General features: G+C 37.9%; 1 protein-coding gene across 2 annotated transcripts in view; it reads right to left on the bottom strand.

Annotated features, from left to right (window-relative positions):
* Positions 1-615: 615 nt before the first annotated feature.
* Positions 616-19,159, bottom strand: part of LOC131929580 (uncharacterized) — a 38,034-nt gene continuing 19,490 nt past the window's right edge. Inside the window, exons 3-9 of one of the 2 annotated variants that reach the window (XR_009383980.1) lie at positions 16,087-16,254; positions 14,341-14,453; positions 12,108-12,276; positions 10,059-10,307; positions 5,988-9,038; positions 5,273-5,465; positions 4,407-4,531 (exon numbers count right to left, since the gene is read on the bottom strand). Coding sequence is in view for 1 of the 2 variants with exons in the window: in XM_059285861.1 (XP_059141844.1) it covers positions 1,908-4,531; positions 10,059-10,307; positions 12,108-12,276; positions 14,341-14,453; positions 16,087-16,204 (3,273 nt within the window). In the remaining variant the exon portion in view is untranslated. Of the gene's footprint in view, positions 4,532-5,272; positions 5,466-5,987; positions 9,039-10,058; positions 10,308-12,107; positions 12,277-14,340; positions 14,454-16,086; positions 16,255-19,159 lie in introns of both variants that reach the window. The other variant, XM_059285861.1, reaches the window with a different exon arrangement.

Below are 19,159 nucleotides of genomic sequence, written 5' to 3'. Positions count from 1 at the left end.
ATGTCTCACATTCATTTGATTGCCCATAGACTGACGAAAACAAAACACCCGGTTTTTATGCAATTAGACCTGTGTTTTGTTGATTTCATTAATTAAAGTAATGACATTTTTGTATAGTCAGTGCTTTTCAATTCGTTTGAAACAATTATAAAATTGTACATTAATTAATTTAATGCAGATGTATTTGTTGATAGTTTTTAAAATAAAATAAAAATTCTTCTTTGTATATAATCTTTGTCTCAAAGCTATTTATAACTACTATCACTAATTTATCAAGTGATCACACAGACTGCATGTTTTATCGATGTGTCAATTAGTTTACCCCCTTTAAATTCACAGACCATTGTTTGTTTCTTAAATAATTGAATCTGCAAGCATTTACTATTTTAATTGGCAGTTAATTAATATAACAACACAAAAAATGCTAAATTTAAAGATGTGAATAAATTCTACATGTTCTCTTTAATATTGATAGAAAGTTAATAGACTAATGACCGTTAATTTATTTTTTTAATGTATTTATATTTTTTAAATTTTAAATATTACAACGAAGCCACTTTAAGGCGCAGTGAATAATCGATTACCAAAAAAAGAAAAGAAAAATTTCAACATATAAAAACATTCTGAAAATTATTTTTTTTTATTGATCATTGTTAAGACAGGAACACCTTAATTTGAATCATCCAGGTAAAATACTTAACAGTCAAATTTGATCTAAATATAAACACCTTTTCTAAGAAACACAATAACCAAGGTCATGTACAAACCATGCACGTGTCACTGAAAGTCTAGTATCTTCCATGCTCTTCTAGAAGGTTTGAAGTTCTAGAACCGAATTCCATGTTGAAGTAAAACGATTATGTTCGTGAACAAATATACATATCGTCGTCTCGTCTTGGAGAACATGCACCATGATATAGAAAGCGATACTATGTTCTAGAACCAAGTTCTACATTTAGAACAAGATTATATGTTCTATACAAATGTACATACAATTCACGGGGATGCGAAAACCACATATACAATGGCAACATACATATGACTCTACCCTAATGACTTTACAGTTTGTGTACAGAACAGATAAATTGAGCTTATTGAGTTACCTGTTACAATACACAATCATGTTTACACAGACAAAATCAGAGCACATTTATGAGTTGTATACAATTAATAAAAATGTACAATATCAACCGTTGTTATGAGTTTATATGTTTTAGTTCAATGTTATAGCTATAAAAGTTTATGAAGGGACTATAAAGGAGTCAAATAAAAAATCTGAAAAAGCAGTAAAACATGGTTTGGATGAAAAAAATTTAAGAAAAACAAGCTTTTCTTTTTAAAAGCCAAATAAAATAGAAAATAATGTTAAAGTAATAACAGATGGATATAAAATTTAAAAAAAAACACACCTAAGTATTAGATGAGAAGATATCAGTCAAAACATAATCCGCTATTATTTATGGTAAAACAACCACTAATATAACCGTTTGTGGATTTGATTTAAATTCACGACATCCAAAATAATTTACATAATTATAATGCAATTTAATTTAGTTTACATTAACCATCGTTGAAATTTTACAATTCAACTGTCAGCGGTTTATTCAATAAATTAATAATAATTACACTTTCCCGTATTAAATACAATTATTGCACAAATATTTTATTAGTAATAAACATTTTTTTCTTCTAATTTATATATATTATGTTGCATATAGTGAAAATTGGGTTGTATGTTATGTTCATTATGTTTATTATACATAGATGTAAAGTTATTATGATCATAATATATTGTAATACACAAGGTTTTAATGAATGCATGAATTCCATGAGCGATGTTTAATTCAACTAAAGGGTCCATTCAACTATCACACATATTTGATCTAAAGGCTTGAGGTATTAGTTTGCTAGTCAACTAGTCCCAGAATTCTTAGCACACAGAAGGTGTAGAAGGAAGCAATGATGTAGCAGAGGAACTTCTCTACGGGCATTTCCAAGTTCAAGCAGATCATCGTCATGATGAAGATGAAGAGGAGACCTTCCATTGAGTGCCGACCGAAAGGCGAACATTTAGCAAGAGCCAGTTCTGAGAGAGTTTTCACTGATGTTTCCGAGTCTACGACAGCGCTTCTTTCTTGGAGTTCTTCATGTTTGCTGGATTTGGATTTCCTTTTCCTGTCTGTCGGTTTGGAAGTCTTTTTCTTGTTTTCTTTGTCGGTAGGTTTAGGTTTAAAGAAAGAGGTTAGCGTGCCAGATAAAGTTTTAGGTTTAACATCTCGGGGTCTACGATTGCTTGCGTCTAAACCGTTTTCTCCCTGAGCTTCGAGTCTTGATGAAGAGTCAGAAGTGACGGAAGTGACGTGTTTGGGCCGTGCTTTAACCATAGCTATTGGTTTGTTGTGAGGCATGGTTGTGTCTGCGGGGGGCGGGTTGGTGATGAGGGACACCCCAAAGTGGGATGTTCTCATGGTGTCGAAACTAGCGAACGGGTTGGCCAACACAACAGGCATTGACGCAAAATTGAGGTCAGGTAACGCGGTGTCTTGATCAGTGGACTGGCTGAGCATTCTAGAACTTTCGGGTTTATTTTCAGTTTGTGGCATTAAAACTTTGATAGATTTCTTTAGCCTGCTAGTTAGGGTGAGTGGTTTTTGTGTATCTGATAGCGTTTGTTGTGTTTTTCTTTTTGATTCTTTGGTAGTGATGGAATCTGATTCGGCCTTCTTTCCGTTTGTCGTAGAACTTTGTTTGCTTTTTGGTTTTGAATCTAATTGCACTGCCTGCCCCTTGTTTACAGTTGCAGTTGCGCCTTTGGTTTTGACCTTTTGATTTGTTTTATCTACATCCAGATCTTGGTTAGCGTTTTGGTTAAGTGCTGCCTTATTCTCTCGGCCTGTATTAGAAGCCTGTTTTTGTTTGTTAACTGCGTCGGTGCTCCTTGTTACATTGGCAGTGAGTTTAGATGTAGACGGTTGCTGTTTACTTATCTGAGGTGATTTGTTCAATTTGGCACTCGACTGTTTCTTGTCTTGGCCAGATTTTGTCAGATCTTTCTGCTGTCTGGACGTCTGAACTTGACTGCTGGTGGTCGCGACGGTTGGTGATGTATCTCTTGGAACACTCAACTGCCTGGGTTTTGGGGCTTCTACCGTCGCCACTTCGACCGTTGTTTGGCTTCTATTAGCTCTTGTTTCAGATCGACTTCTTCTTTCTCCACTAACAGCCATCGCACCGCGAACATCTTTAGTGCTGTTTTTACAAGTATTTAAATTTTTGCCTGCATTTTCTTCTGGTGAAGGCAGTGTATGAGGGTTATCAGCATTTACAGTGATGTTGACTAAATCTTTCTTGTCTCCAGAAGTTTTCGATTTTACCTTACTTGATTTAGAAGGAGGCACTGGTATACCACGTTTTGTGTTTACGACACTCTTAGCTTCTGCACCCACTTTGGAACTAGATGAAGTCTTCATTGAGTCTAATGTTGACCGAGGACTTTTCTCTATATCCTCTTTAAAAAATGGCGTCAATTCTCTCGGTTCCCTGTCAACACTGATGTTTCCTGGGATTTGCAGTTCAGTCCCAAAACAAAGAGTCGCTGTTGTTTTGTTGTCATAAAATGGAGTAGGTTCTCTATGAAACTCTTTATTTTCAATTTCTGGAGAACCTCCTAAAAATCCTGTACCGCCCTTGTCCAAAAATACAGTTGATTCACGTGTTACTCTAGGACTATCCAAATTAAATATGTCATCGTCCTTGACACCGTGCAGTAAACTTTCAGATGTTAAACTGGATCCAAACGAGAAAGGCGTAGGTTCTCTTTCCTCCCGCATGTAGGCGTCAAGCGAGTTCCCGTTAGGAATGCGGATGCTGTCAGAACTCCTCAGGTTAGGAGAGCGGGGTTCTTCCACTTCGTCCCACATCTCCACCACGATAGGTGGCGCTGCTTCTCTCATAGCACCTGCTCTCGTGTTACTGAAGATCACGTTACTACCCTCTAAGTTAAATGTTGGGGGAATCTTCAAAACATTGCTTGGTTTCTCCTTTTCATGATCGCTTGCGTATCCTAAATTTGCTTCAAATCCTTTAGACACGCTTCTATCCTGAGCTGTATTCAATACCTTCATATTGCCCAGTTCTTGAGTTAAAGATACATTTTCAGATTTTTCCTTACACTTTTCTTTATCGTTGTTTCCTTTTTTCTTTTTACTGTCAGAATTTAAAATTTTCAAATCATTTTCTTGAGCATTATCTAACTTTAAATAATTATTAGAATTTTCCGGGTAAAACGTGGAGATGAGATTGTTATTAGTATTATCCCTATTCTCAATAATTTCGTCTTCTGATTGCAACGCGTTGGTGTTGAAAATGACAAGGTCCTGGTGGGTCGAGGGTTCATCGTTGTTGTTGCCTAGGTAGAAGAGAGGGTTCTGTGCTGGGGGCGTCTCGCTTAGCCCGGAGGAAGAGTCGCTGTCTGTGAACACGTCTTCATCAGAGGAACTGTCGTGATTGTCTTGTATACTTCCAGTGGAGTCTAAGAGTAAAGAGAGAACAATAAATTGAAGTGAATATGTTTTTATCATTTTTGTCATTAATAATTATAACTCTTCATCCGAATTTTTCAAAAATGAATTAAAATATACATCTTTCTAAATACATGTTATTGTAATCCAAAGTTAAAGAAAATATATGAATTGGTAATTAAAAAAATTAATTAAAATCAGTATTCATAAACGGCTTTTATAATAGATAAGGCTATAGTATTAATTTAAGAAGCAGCCATTCGATGCACATGTAATTATTCATGGTTGCAAGGAGATTAAGGTAAGAGCAAGCAAAGTTATAAATCACAATTCAGAACAAACAGATCTCAAACACAAGAATAAATGCAAACTCAGCACATCATAAATTACACAACACAACACGGAGGAATATTTAAAATATATTATCTTTATTTATATATAAAACAGATGAATTTTCCTCTCTTTGGAATGTTTTGCAAGCGTAATGAATTATAAAGATCCTCCATTTTGAAAAAAAAATGAGTTTCATTAGGTATTCTGAAAACTCAAGATATGCATATTGTTAACAATTCATTAGGATTTTCAGTTCACACATTCAACACACACATTGTTATAGATTATTGCGTGCTAATAGAGATATGCATATAATTATCGTTTTGTTAAAATCCACATTCCTAAATGCAAAAGACGCATTAGTAGAAACATCTTCAACACTTTCACATTTCCTGAAAATGTGCCCGATTTTTTTTCACCTTTTCGTGGAAGCTTCTTTATTTTGAGTTTTAATTGAGTCTAGAGTGTCAAAGATTTCTGGAGGTGCTAACAGGCTAGCCAGGTGTGTATAATCGGTTTACTCAGGTGTCAAGTTTACAACAATCGCTCAAGGTGTCTATTGGTTATGTGGGATGAAGAATGAGGAGACGTCTTAATCTTTCTTGATGAACCCTAGTTAATTAAAAGAAAAGATTTTCGTCAGATATAATAAGGTGATAGTAAATGCTGCTTATATATCAATTTAATAATTATATCGTTTTCCATTTGCCTTAATCTTTCTTGATGACCACTAATTAATTAAACGAAACATTTTATGAGATATAATAAGGTGATAATAATTACTAATTGTATATCAATTTAATAATTATACCGTTTTTAATTCAACTGACTTGTTTCTGATTAAAGTTAATTTCATGAACTTGAATGCAATTGATATAATTAGCACTTTTCAGTTCCAAACTTTGGGGGTAAACAAAAGTAATGTAAGTATGGAATTTATGGACTGAGTAAGAGATTGACCTCTTTACTTTTTACACATTTCAGGTACCCTTCAGAGCCGAGTAAATTTCGAATCTTCTTCACACAGAAGCAACTAAGCCAAGGCTCTATAGTTTAGCCACGGCGTAACTATTTTATTGAAATTATTTTCATTAGTCTAAGAGCAGTTGAAAGAACCCGGATGTGAGTACTTACTTCTTGCAGTGGTGCGAGTGGAATTGTATACAAATGGTCGAACGTTGCCAGCAGTAGTTTCGGTTTTATCGCTGTCTTGATTCACTGAAGACGGTTCAGATTTCTCTGGCTTGCTTTGTTTTAAAAGACTTGGTTGGTTTTGATCCGCGTCCGTCGAGGTGGTAGGTTTTTGTAGCTTATCCACATCGTCTGACCAGCCGGCTGCTCGACGGTAGACCGGAATATCACGGCTTCCGTAGGCGTCGCGGCTTTGGTACGACAGTCGCTTCTGGGCCAATGAGGTATCAGGTTGGGTTCTCTGTGAGAGCATCTCGTGGAAGGACGCACGCTTGGAGGCTACAGTCCCTGCTAGTTTCGTTAACTCAGACTGGTTTCGCGTTAAAGGTTTAACATCATTGCTCTGTTGGGGTGGGGTGTAGAGCGGAGTCGGGGTCGGGGATTTCGACCGCTGTCGGACTTCCGACGGTTTTAAGCTGTCGGAGATTTTCAAGTTCCTTATCGTTATTTCAGCTTCTTGCTTCCCAGGAACAGACAGCAGTTTGGCTGGCGACGACTGTTTTTTGACCTCTTCAAGGAACTGCTGTCGTAGATCACTGATAGAAGCAGCTCGTTTTAGAAATTCTTCGTCTTTTTGTCTTTTCGCGGTTTCAGTAGTTTTCTTCTTCGGTCGCCCTAAAGAATTTGTGTACGAGTCTTTCAAATCACTGATGGAAGATGAACGTTTAATTAATGCCAGATCAGTTTCTTCGACACTGTTTCGTCTTGTTTTGCTCCGTGCTGGTCTTTCTTCCGCCATCTTGTCAAACGCTTTCTTGATATCTGATATCGAATACGCGTGTTTCTCTAAAATATCGTCCCAGTATTTATGCTCCTCAGCGCTCATCACATCTCCACCTAAATGCGCCTCTAAACTCTGACGAAGCTCGGAAAACGAGTAATCTCTCTTATACACTTTGACCTCTTCGTCGTTATTCACGTCGTCCTTGTTTGCTTCTTTAAGTTTCGCTTCTTCTCTCAATCTTTCCATCCTTCTTTTATTCTCTTCCTCGTATTGCCTCATGAGCTGTTCTTGCCTCAGCTGTTCTTTCTTGTTCTCTCTCCGGCGTTCTTCTTCTTCTTGATGTCGACGTAAATCTTCCCGCATTTTGATTTCTTTCAACCTGAGTTCCTCCTTTTGTTTCTCTTCCTTTTCTTTCAACGTATCTTTTTGCTTCTGTTCTTTGTTTCTTAACTCTTCTCTTTGTTTCTTTTCTTTCTCCCTTAACTCTTCTTTCTGCTTCTCCTCTTTTAGTCGCAATTCTTCTTTTTGTTTTTCCTCTTTTTCTTTCTGCTCTTTTTTAATTTTATCGTCATTTTTCTCGGGTACAGCTGACTTACTGCCATATGGTGTGAACGTTCTCTGAACTTTATTTGTTAATGTGTCGTTTTGTTTCTTATCTTTTTCCTCAATTTTATCTTTCTCTGATTGCCGTAATGCATCTCTTTGGTTCTTTTCTCTCTGTCTCAAAGCTTCGATTTGATCCTTCTCTCTCTGTCTTAATGCGTCAATTTGATTCTTCTCCCTCTGACGTAAAGCGTCTATCTGTGTCTTTTCTTTCTGCCTTAACGAATCTAATTGACTCTTTTCTCTTTCTTTTAAAGCATCCAATTGACTTTTCTCTTTCTGTTTCAATGCATCAATTTGCTTTTGCTCCTGTGAGTTCTTCTGTTGATCTTTTGTTTGTAATAAGCTTGTGAACTTGTTATTCTCTGTTGGTTTTGAGGCTTCTTTGTTTTGCTTGTTCTCGGTTGGAATATGAGCAGCATTTTGCGACACTGAATTATTTGTCTTGTTGCTGTCTTTGAGATTTGTTTTATCAGTGGATGTAGTAGCAGATTTAGACTGAACGCTTGATGTGTTTGGTTTATTCGGTGTTGATTTAACGGACTTGTCTTCTGCTGGGGTTGTTTTGCTGAATTTGTCTACAGTTAATGGATTTTTGCCATTTCCTGGAGCGATTTGGTTGATTTTGTCTTGAATTCCCGATGTTTTATTCGTTTTGTCTGGGGTCTGAGCTGTCTTGGTACCAGTTGGTTCTGTCTTGTGGACTGTCTTATTCGCGGTGTCACCTTTTAGTGATGTCTTGTTCAGTGTCTCATTCTTGGTATCTGTCTTGTTGGCGGTGTCACCTTTTAGTGATGTCTTGTTCGCTGTATTATTCGCTGTAGCTTGTTTATTAGTGTTGTCAACTTTTACGGTTGTTTTGTTGACTGAATCACAAGTTTTGTTAGGAACCTCAGATGTCTTGTTAAATTTGTCGTGAACACCTTTAAAAATCTGGGGTCCGCGTTTGTCTGTCGGTTCTGGTTTCGTCTCCGTAGGTTCTAAATGCTTGGCAAACTTCTGCAAAACACTTTTCTTCGGAACTACTCTATCCGGAGCAGGCTCTGTTTTTGATTGGTCAGTTATTTTATTACCTAAATCAGTGGTTTTATTACCTTGGTGGGTAGCACTGTGGTCAGAATTGGAGTGTTTAACTGTTTTTTGAGCGTTTTCCTGTTTCTTATGGTCTATATCCTTGTTAACTGATTCTTGATGTGTTGTATGATGTGTTTTTGTTTCTTCTTGTTTTGTGACTTTATTTTTTATCATCTGCTCTCCAACACTCTTCTCTTGTTCTTGTTTCGTCGATTTATCTTTATCCTTTTCTTCATCTTTCATCTCAACATTATTCTCTACAACGTCTACTGCTTTACTCTTTCCGATTTCAGCGTCAACATTTTCCCTCCTTCTCCTCTCCTCCCTCGCTTTCTTCCTCAAACTCATCGCTTCCTCTCTTCTTTTCCTCTCTTCATCCATCTTCCTCTCCGCTTCCCTTTTCATTTTTTCCTCTTCCAACTTTTTCAACCTTTCGTTTTCCTTTTCTATCTTTAATTTCGTTTCCTCGGTCATTCGTTGCTTCTTAGATTCAGAAAGTTCCGCATTACCGTTTTGGCCAACGAAACGTTGTTTCCGACCAGTGGAAACTGGGGTTGCGGGTTCCGATTGCACCTGTCTGTATTCTGGATCCGCTGAAGACCAAAAGCTGCATGATTAGAACTAGACGCTAGCAATGGGGAGGTAATTAACAAGCAGATAGATGAGCATAAATAGAGCTGGTAAGTAGGTCACCAAACAGTTCTTTGGCTCATGCAGGTTTTATTGAGCCGTAGAACTGGTTAGTGACCTACTTACCAGCCCTATTCCCACAAGAGATGAGAGAACCTTTTTTCAGTTTTTAAGTTTTTAAATATTTCGAAGTTAACAAAATAATTGAAATTATGTAATGGCATTGAGTGATGAAGTACTGCTTATTAAATTTTAAAAATTCTTACACTGAAACAATTTCATATTATAAAAAATACTTAAGTATTTTAACATTTTTAATTAAATATCAATTTGTTTCCATATTTGAGATAATCTACGAATTGTATTACTATTTTAAAAGAATTATATCTTATTGTGTAAACAGTATCTAAAGCAGAAATTCATAACATAATGACATATAAGATATAACATAAAAAAATGAATGGTGATATAAAAATTTAGTATATTAAAAGTAGTGATTATTTTAAAATTTCGCCCAAAATCTCATCAAACAGCATTCATTTTGCATTTAGACAAAAATAAAAAATTGAAATAAGAAAAGAAACAAAATAATAGAGAGAAATACTGTTTAAACAGAAAATGTGTGTAGAAAATTAAACGAAATTAAGCAACACTAAGCAAATAAATAAAATCACTGTGAAGATTTTTTTTTTTTGACTTCAGTAAAAACTACACTGTATTGAATCGACCGCTGATGGTGCGTATATAAGCATAGGTTGCTTTGTAGATTTATTTATTTACTTTAGGTAAGCGCTATAGCTATCCTAACATTCGCTAGTGGATTGTTTTGTCTGAGGTTTTCTATAACATAATTAGCTAGCAAAACGAAAGCAATCTATCTAAAGCACACAATAATCTGGCAATTAAAAAATATGGCCAGCAACTAAGGAATCTAACACAGGCTGTCATTAGAGGGGGCAACAGCCAATCAAAACACGACTTACTGCGACGTTTCTCGGGGCTGTTGGCGAACGCCCAGTCGCCAAGAAACGTAGGCCAGCTCTGGCGACTTTTGAGGGTCAGGGCGTAGTAGAACTCCGTCATGGGCGAGGGCGGGAGCTTGGCGAGTTCTATCCCCTGTTTCTCCTCCTCTTCGACTTTCTCCACGATGGTGGCGAACATTGGAGGGAAGGAGACGGTTCGGCGGTTGGGCGAACTTTTGGCGTCTTTTTTCTTGGGGCTTTTTGGTTTACCTAGAACATGTGGATTTTTTTTTTAAATGTGTTGTCATTTGAGAGGTTCAGTACATTACGTTATATGTTTTCATCTTGTACACAAAAACAAAAATTATAAAATGTTTGTAAGAGGTCTATATTTTGTGTAATCAAAATTACAAAAAAAGTAAAAAATTAGGCGGATCAATATCTAGCCCTTTAAGTTTAAATATATGTGAATACGGGAATCCTGATTACTCACTATCTATTAGTGTAGGTGATTATGGCTTGTTGATTGGAAATTTTGTTCTAAATAATTGAAATTGGAATCTGTCAACTTACTTTTGAATAATAGTAATCAATGGCACAGCCAAGATTATTTAATACCCTTGCATACTCTCGTAGTCCTGCAGTCTCTACTACAATAGCACGACAGCTAAGTATGTGATATTTCGACATCGTGAGCTGAAGCTAGAACTGGGATTTCTACTTTTGACTAACCGGAAGAAACATGACATTTAAATCCCTGCCCCCCCCCCAACAAGAGTTTCTTCTAGGCATCTCTTCGGGGGGGGGGGGGTGTTCTTCCCCCCTTTCGAAGAAAGTCTACCGCCCCCACCCCCCCCCCCCCCTCACCCCCCGGAGAAAATGAAATTTATATAGAAAATATATACTTCTAACAGTGTCCGCCACCCCCCCCCGAAGAAAGTCTACCACCCCCCCCACCCCCCGCAAATTTCAAAGCCCCCCCCCCGGAGAAAAAGTCTGGAAAAAACACTGCCCCCGTCACAAACACACACACAATTCAACAGCAGTTATTAGACTAATGGTCTTTAAAATCGTGATGTGATATTTCGTCGTCGTGGGGTTAAGCTAGAACTGGGATTCTTGCTTCTCTTTGGTTAGAATAAACAAAACAACAAGATCGTCCACAACATTCAAACAACTAGAGCCGTCACAATATTCGAACGTCAACTCTAATTAGCAACTAAAGCTAGAACTGGGAATCTTACTTCTGTCTAACAGGAATAAACAAAACAACTAGATCGCCCACAACATTCAAACAACTAGGGCCGTCACAATATTCGAACGTCAACTCTAATTAGCAACTAAAGCTAGAACTGGGAATCTTACTTCTGTCTAACAGGAATAAACAAAACAACTTGATCGTCAACAACAATCCAACATCCAACTTTAGACCAACTGTCTGTAACATTGTGATGTAATATTTGCCATATTGTGAACTTTTTTTTAACTGATATTTTTTTTTCTTGACTGACCGGAAGAAACAAGACAGCTAGACCCCCCCCCCCCCCCACCCCAACACACACAAGATTCCAACACCAAACTTTAGACCAATGGTCTCTAACATTGTGATGTGATATTTGCCATTGTGAACTGATCCTTGAACTCCGATTCCTGTTTTTGACTGACTGTATTATAGCTCAGTTAAACGGGGTCCGGACAAAAGGCCGACAAGACAAAAGGCCGACAAGACAAATGGCCGACAAGACAAAAGGCCGACTGCCAAAAGGCCGACATCCAAAAAGCCGACAAGACAAAAGGCCGACAGACCATAAGGCCGACAAACCATAACGCCGACAAACCATAAGGCCGACAAAGCATAAAAAATGCTAATATCGCAAAATATGTGTTACTGCATTGCTCCTATCTTGACAACCATCGAAATAAGGCATAAAAAAGGCCTTTTGTCATACACCCCAGTTAAACACCCCCACCCCCTCAACACACACACAATTTAAACACTAACTCTCCGACAAAAAGTCTGTAACATCCCATGATAATGTTCCGCCTACAAGCTGGAACGTAGATTCTTACTTTTGACAGAGAGGAAGAACCGGGACGATGACGCCCCCTCCACGTTCTCCGCCCTGCAGCGGTACGCCGCCTCGTCCCCCTTGTTGACGTTGTCGATGATGAGACAGTAGCCTCCCCTCCCGTTGCTCTCTATGTGGATCCGCCCATGGTCGACAATCTCCTCATCGTCCTGTGAGAAGACATTTTATCTCTTCATCAGAAATGTCGTATTCATGGACATTTTTTTCAAACGTAATAAATATTCTTTATTAATGACTAAATTAATGAGGGAGGAGTAGGATTTTGATTTAATGCGGAGAGAACTCTAATAGGGTGTTTTTCATAGTTTCCAAAGTGGATGGTGGAACACTTGAAACTTTAGGAGTAGAGGGGGGGGGGGGGGGGGGGTCAGATTGAAACCTCAGGGGGGGGTCAGCTTAAAACTTCAGGGGGGGGGGGGGTCAGCTTGAAACTTCAGGGGGGGGGGGTCGGCTTGAAACTTCAGGGGGGGGGAGGGAAGGTCAGCTTGAAATTTCAGGGGGGGGGTCAGCTTGAAATGGAGGGGGGGGGGTCAGCTTGAAACTTCAGGGGGGGGGGCTTAGCTTGAAACCAGGGGGGGTCAGCTTGAAACTTCAAGGTGGGGGGGTCAGCTAGTAGGCGCTCGTTTTACTGTATATCTTTTTTTTAAATTTTCGTCCGGGCGAGGAAGAGAGGATGGAAGGGAGGGGGGTGTGTCGGGGGGTGGGAGGTCGGTAAATGTGGTTTTGGGGGGTCACTGCCCGTCCTGCAGAGAAATGCCTGTAAGAAATACCGAAAGTGAAATCACAGCGAAGCAGTGAAGATGATTTATTACCAAACCGCAAAAAGAAAACGTCCAAAGGCAGAACTAATCTTAGAAAAACGTCTAAAGGCATAACTAATCTTAGATAAATGTCTTAAGACAGGACTAATCTTAGATGAATGTCTTAAGGCAGTACTAATCTTAGATAAATGAACTGTGGACAGATGCCTGAAAGAGCTTAAGAGTCCAGATGTGGAAGTAGACACCAGCAGATACGTTTGAATTGGAAATATGTAGTAAAGCAGGTCAGACACCTAAATGGACCGAATAGGCTCAGCAATGGATTTAAAAGAGTAAAACTACGTAAAATTGTTACCTCGGAATAAAGTAATACTACGTAAAATTGTTACCTCGGAATAAAGTAAAACTACGTAAAATTGTTATATCGGAATAATTTTCTTTACTTTAAAATCAATTTGTAGCTGTCAACCAAAGATTCTGATAGGTCAAACCGTGGAGTTAGAATGGACCAATTGAATGCCAGCATCTTGCCTAACTGCATTTAATTCCCTATATCTGGAACACGTTTTCATCGGGTAGTCTCAAGAATTTTAAAATCAAATTCAGGGTAGTACACGCAGTGTTTCTTCCAGACTTTTTTTCTCCGTGGGGGGGAGGGGCAACATTTTGGGGGAGGGGGGGGGGGGGGGCAGAGGCGTAGCGAGGGGGGGGGGGACATGTTGGGGCGTGCACATCGAAAGTTTGTCCCCGGGCGCCGGGTAGGGTCGCTGCGCCTCTGGGGGGGGGGGGGGGCGGACACTAGTAAAAGTGTATGTTTGCTATATAAATCCCCCCCCCCCCCCCCCCCCGCCGAAGAGATGCCTGGAAGAAACTCTGAGTACACGGAACTCTGGTGTTCTTTTAGCCAAGGAAATTCTAGATTTGAGACTATTTTGTAAAGAATATAAATAAAATAATAAACGAACTAATTTTACTTCCAAGGATTTTATGTGTTACTTAATGAAGAAGGGCCTAAAACTAAAATCTTATTCACAACAGAGGCAGTTTTCTATGGAATATAATGAGATGGTACTAAATTGAAGTGTAAATTGTAGTATGCCCTATAAGGATATAATCAACTTTTGTTAAAAAAACAAGCGTTGCCTGTATTTAAGGATTGTTAATGGCTATAATGAGTGAACCAGACTTAGTTCACAAAATTTCACGTTTGGAGAAAAACACACACAAAAATCTCATCAGTAGTAGTACAATAAAGTCAAGTCAGTTTCCAGACAATCACAATTAAGGAAGGAACGGAACTATTTATAATAATCGAAAGTCAAGAATTTTTAGGTTTGTAATTAAACAAACTTTAAAAATTTATTATATAACGTTAAATTTTTTTTAGAATTTTCCAGTTTATAATAAGAAGACTAAAAAAATGTGTTATGTCATTAAGAAAAAGAAGGTTACCTTGTACCACCGTAACGTGGGGGCGGGAAATCCTGCGACCTTACATTCAATGCAGAGTGATTGCCCCTCCATGACTGTTTCTTCTCCATTCAACCTTTGTATGAATTCGGGAGCTGGGAGAATTTGGTAGAGTTAAATCTTGGGCGAGATTTACCAATAAAATGTGTGGTATTATCATATTTCACCAGGTGGTATTTATACATTAAACTTGATGGTATTTCTATAATAAAACTTCATGGAATTGTTTACATTAAATCTTGTGTTATTTGTAAATTTAAAAAAAAATGGATTTTATTTTTAATGCATGGAAATATTTGTATATTAAAACTGTTATAAAACTATTATTTTTATTTATAAACTTGGTGGTATTTGTACATAAAACGTCGGTTGTGTTTGTTTATTAAAACTTGGTGGTATTTGTGCATAAAATTGATAGTATTTTGTATTAATTTTGGTGTCATTTGTGCATTTAAGATATGGTCTTTTCTGAATTTAAAACAAGGTGATATTAGTATATTAAATTTTGGTGGTATTTGTAAATCAAAACTATTAAATTTCTAATTAAAGCATCATTTGAAAAAAAACCTATTTAAACGCGATGTTATTTGTCAAACGTAGTTAAAAAAAAATACTTGACACTTCGCGGTAATTGTATAATAAATGTAGTGGTAAATTCATAATAAAATAAGTAACTTACACTCAATGTAATTGTTTCAAAAAGGATTTCTCCGCCCCCCCCCCCCCCACCCACAATTATATTTTGTAGATTTTGAAATTCTAGAAATTCGTGAAGCGTACTCTCTTAATCATTTAGATAAAATATATGGTAGCAGAGAATAGTCGTTGATTAAAATGCGTATAGGTATAGATGTTAAAGTATTGGCAAATATTATATATATATATATATATATATATATATATATATGTGTGTGTCTTTATTGCTTTGCTGCTATACATTCATGTAATTCACAACTCGTTTATCGTTGCATCTTTTCCCTCAAGTTTTATAAATAGCAATATTCAGGTCTCTCGGCAAGGGGAGATCACTAGCGTTTTGTACCTAAAATATCTTTTTATCTCCCTTATGTTAAGGTCCGTTGTTCGGCGCATACCATATGTGTGTGTGCGTGTATGTGTTTATGTGTGTGTGTGTGAGGGAGAGGCGTGTGAAATATAGATCTAGAATATTCAAGAAGAATCAACGGGAGATACTAAAATATAAAGATACACATAATTTTACTTCTAGTTCGTGTAACAGTGGCGTTATTTATATTGTCTATTTCTTATTGCTCGAAGCCCTCTTAAACTCAAGCCATTTAACCCTTCAAAAAATTTAAAAAAAAAATAATTAAAAAAAAAAAAAAAAAAAATAATTGACGAACTTGCTCATTTGAATATATAAAAAGGGGGACGCAAGAATGCCTAACATACTGGGGTTCAAAAATATGCTTGCGTTTCTTCAGTAAAAAGTAGTAAGTTAATGAGGTGGGTATTTGGAGGCGACAATGAACATATATATATATATAAATATATATATATATATAAATATATATATATATATATATATATATATATATATATATATATATATATATATATATGATGAGACAAAGGCTAACAGGTTTACATGGGCGCAAGTAAAGAGAGAAGCACAGACGTGAAGGTGTGGCTGTGGCCCTTTGCTCCCCATGGGGCCACAAAGGAAAAATCAAGTGATATATCAACACCCCTGTATGTCTTACTGACCTTCGTATAAAGTTTTCTTCCGGCCATAGTTAAACGAGCGCTTCTCCGCCCTGTTCAGTAAACTGTCGATGTCGATGCCGGCAAACCGGTCATCCACATCTTCCTCCATGGCCGTCATTTTGGAACGCAGCCACAGGCCGGTAGTGACAATTCTAGAATGTTCAAAACCTGAAATATTAAAGCAAAGTTAAAAATCTGTTTTAAAAAAAATACTTATAATTGGACGAATCTTACATTTAGGGTTTCGGTGCAAGTTAAATTATGGTATTTAAACATCATAGGTACACGAAATACAGCAGTCTGACAATCTAATTCGTGTCATCGGTGCTGTAGTACAGTGAGTTATGCTAATTTAATTAGATGTTCTCATCGGCGATACCATATTCAAGATCACCAAACCAGCAAATTTAAAACCAAGAACTACAAACCTGAGACACTATGTTCGAGATCCCCAAATCAGCGATCCTATATTCGAGATCCCTAAACCTGCGACCCTATAACCAAGATCTCCAAATGTGAGACCCTATAATCGTGATCTCCCAATTAGCTAGCTTATAATTTTTTCTATCAAGATCCCTAAAACAGCGACCATATAATCAAGATCCCAAAACTAGTGACCCTATAATCAAGATCCCTAAACTTGAACCCGTCAACCAAGAACTTAATCACCTGCAACCCTATAACACAAGTCCCCAAACCTGCGACCCCATTGCTTAGATCCCTCAGACCCGCGACCCTATAACCAAGGACCCCTCACACACAAGTCCCCAAACCAGCGACCCTATAACCAAGGACCCCTCACACACAAGTCCCCAAACCAGCGACCCTATAACCAAGGACCCCTCACACACAAGTCCACAAACCAGCGACCCTATAACCAAGGACCCCTCACACACAAGTCCCCAAACCAGCGACCCTATAACCAAGGACCCCTCACACACAAGTCCCCAAACCAGCGACCCTATAACCAAGGACCCCTCACACACAAGTCCCCAAACCAGCGACCCTATAACCAAGGACCCCTCACACACAAGTCCCCAAACCAGCGACCCTATAACCAAGGACCCCTCACACACAAGTCCCCAAACCAGCGACCCTATAACCAAGGACCCCTCACACACAAGTCCCCAAACCAGCGACCCTATAACCAAGGACCCCTCACACACAAGTCCCCAAACCAGCGACCCTATAACCAAGGACCCCTCACACACAAGTCCCCAAACCAGCGACCCTATAACCAAGGACCCCTCACACACAAGTCCCCAAACCAGCGACCCTATAACCAAGGACCCCTCACACACAAGTCCCCAAACCAGCGACCCTATAACCAAGGACCCCTCACACACAAGTCCCCAAACCAGCGACCCTATAACCAAGGACCCCTCACACACAAGTCCCCAAACCAGCGACCCTATAACCAAGGACCCCTCACACACAAGTCCCCAAACCAGCGACCCTATAACCAAGGACCCCTCACACACAAGTCCCCAAACCAGCGACCCTATAACCAAGGGCCCCTCACACACAAGTCCCCAAACTTGCGACGCCATTGCCGAGATCCCTCAGACCCCCGACCCTAAAACAACCCCCCCCACCTGCGACTTAATAAACACATCTGCAGATAACCCACCAATGACGTTATCGACTTTCAGATAACGTCGAAAATCTGAATTTTACAATTTATCAACTCGACCAATCGCACAAGTTGGCCTGCGTAACTGTAGTTTCAACACGGTAAATCTTTTTACAAGAAAATCTGGCAATTTTGAACTTGTCGTGTGAGAATGCCCTTATATACACCATAAGGTTTCACTTATTTTCGCAGCAAGCGGATTTATTTTTGGCTTGCACAGAAGTGTATTGCCAGGATGAATAACTCACTCGTTACATAATTTATCAACATTACGTCCCTTGTCTTATTTCACAGGATTCAATTATAACCCTGTAAAGGGGGACTATCTTTGAACACCACATTTTTTTCAAATTTATTTATTAATCATCTTATTTTTTATAACTATTTTCACATTCCTTTCTAACACATTTTCTTAAGATCGCGACTAATAAAAAAAAAATAGCACAGTTAAAAGGAATTTATAAGTAGAAAATTTAATGTGCATGCGATGTACTGGAATTTTAATTAGCGTTTTATTTTCAAATTAAAATCACGTTCGTAGTTATAATTAGTTTTGATTTAAGGCTAGCTAATTTATTTTTTTTTTAATTTTGAAAGTTTTAATAACCCAGCGTTCTGCTTAGAGATTAGGTTTGAAATATTTTTATGAGCATGTTTTATTTTAGTTTATAGCTTTGTTTATAATACACTGGGAGTTTTTATAAAATTGTTTAATTAAATGTGATATTTTGTTATGCAAAGAGTATAGAAATTTTTTAATTTGTAAAGGGAAATAACTACGGACAGTGGCGTAGCCAGGAATTTGTCATGGGAGGGGTTCAGAAAATGTTTCCATACGTATATAATCATATATATATATATATATATATATATATATATATATATATATATATATATATATATATATATATATGACTATGTATATATATATATATGTATGAATATATATATGTATATATATATATGACTATATGTATATATGTATATATATATATATATATATATATATATATATATATATATATATATATATATATATATATATATATATGGATCGGGACCATGGGAGGGGTTATAGCCCCCCTAACCCCCCCTAACCTCCCCCCCCCTCTTGCATACGCCACTGACTACGGACCAATATCACTTCCGACTCAAAACCGTACACGAAATATTTCCCCCACCTTGTAAAACAGATTATTATCAATTAGAAACACGGCGTCTGTCAAACTGCCACTGCGTAAAAAAAAAATCTCACCAACACAGAGTAGGTAAAACCGTTACGTGAGTTCTAAGCACGACAAACACGCGCGTCGGTGAGCCAGGATGATAGTCACAGATACAGTGAGCGAAACTGATTCAACCGCTGGTTTTGACAGTAGTCACGGTGGATCAGTTGGGCTCAGGAGACAAGGCTGAAGATGCTAACTCGAACGGGCAAAG

This window comes from Physella acuta, unplaced genomic scaffold (genome assembly GCF_028476545.2).
Source record: "Physella acuta isolate Inbredline_101_S28 unplaced genomic scaffold, ASM2847654v3 ptg001653l, whole genome shotgun sequence".
Taxonomy (NCBI): domain Eukaryota; kingdom Metazoa; phylum Mollusca; class Gastropoda; family Physidae; genus Physella; species Physella acuta.
This window is presented reverse-complemented; position numbering and strand designations above follow the sequence as displayed.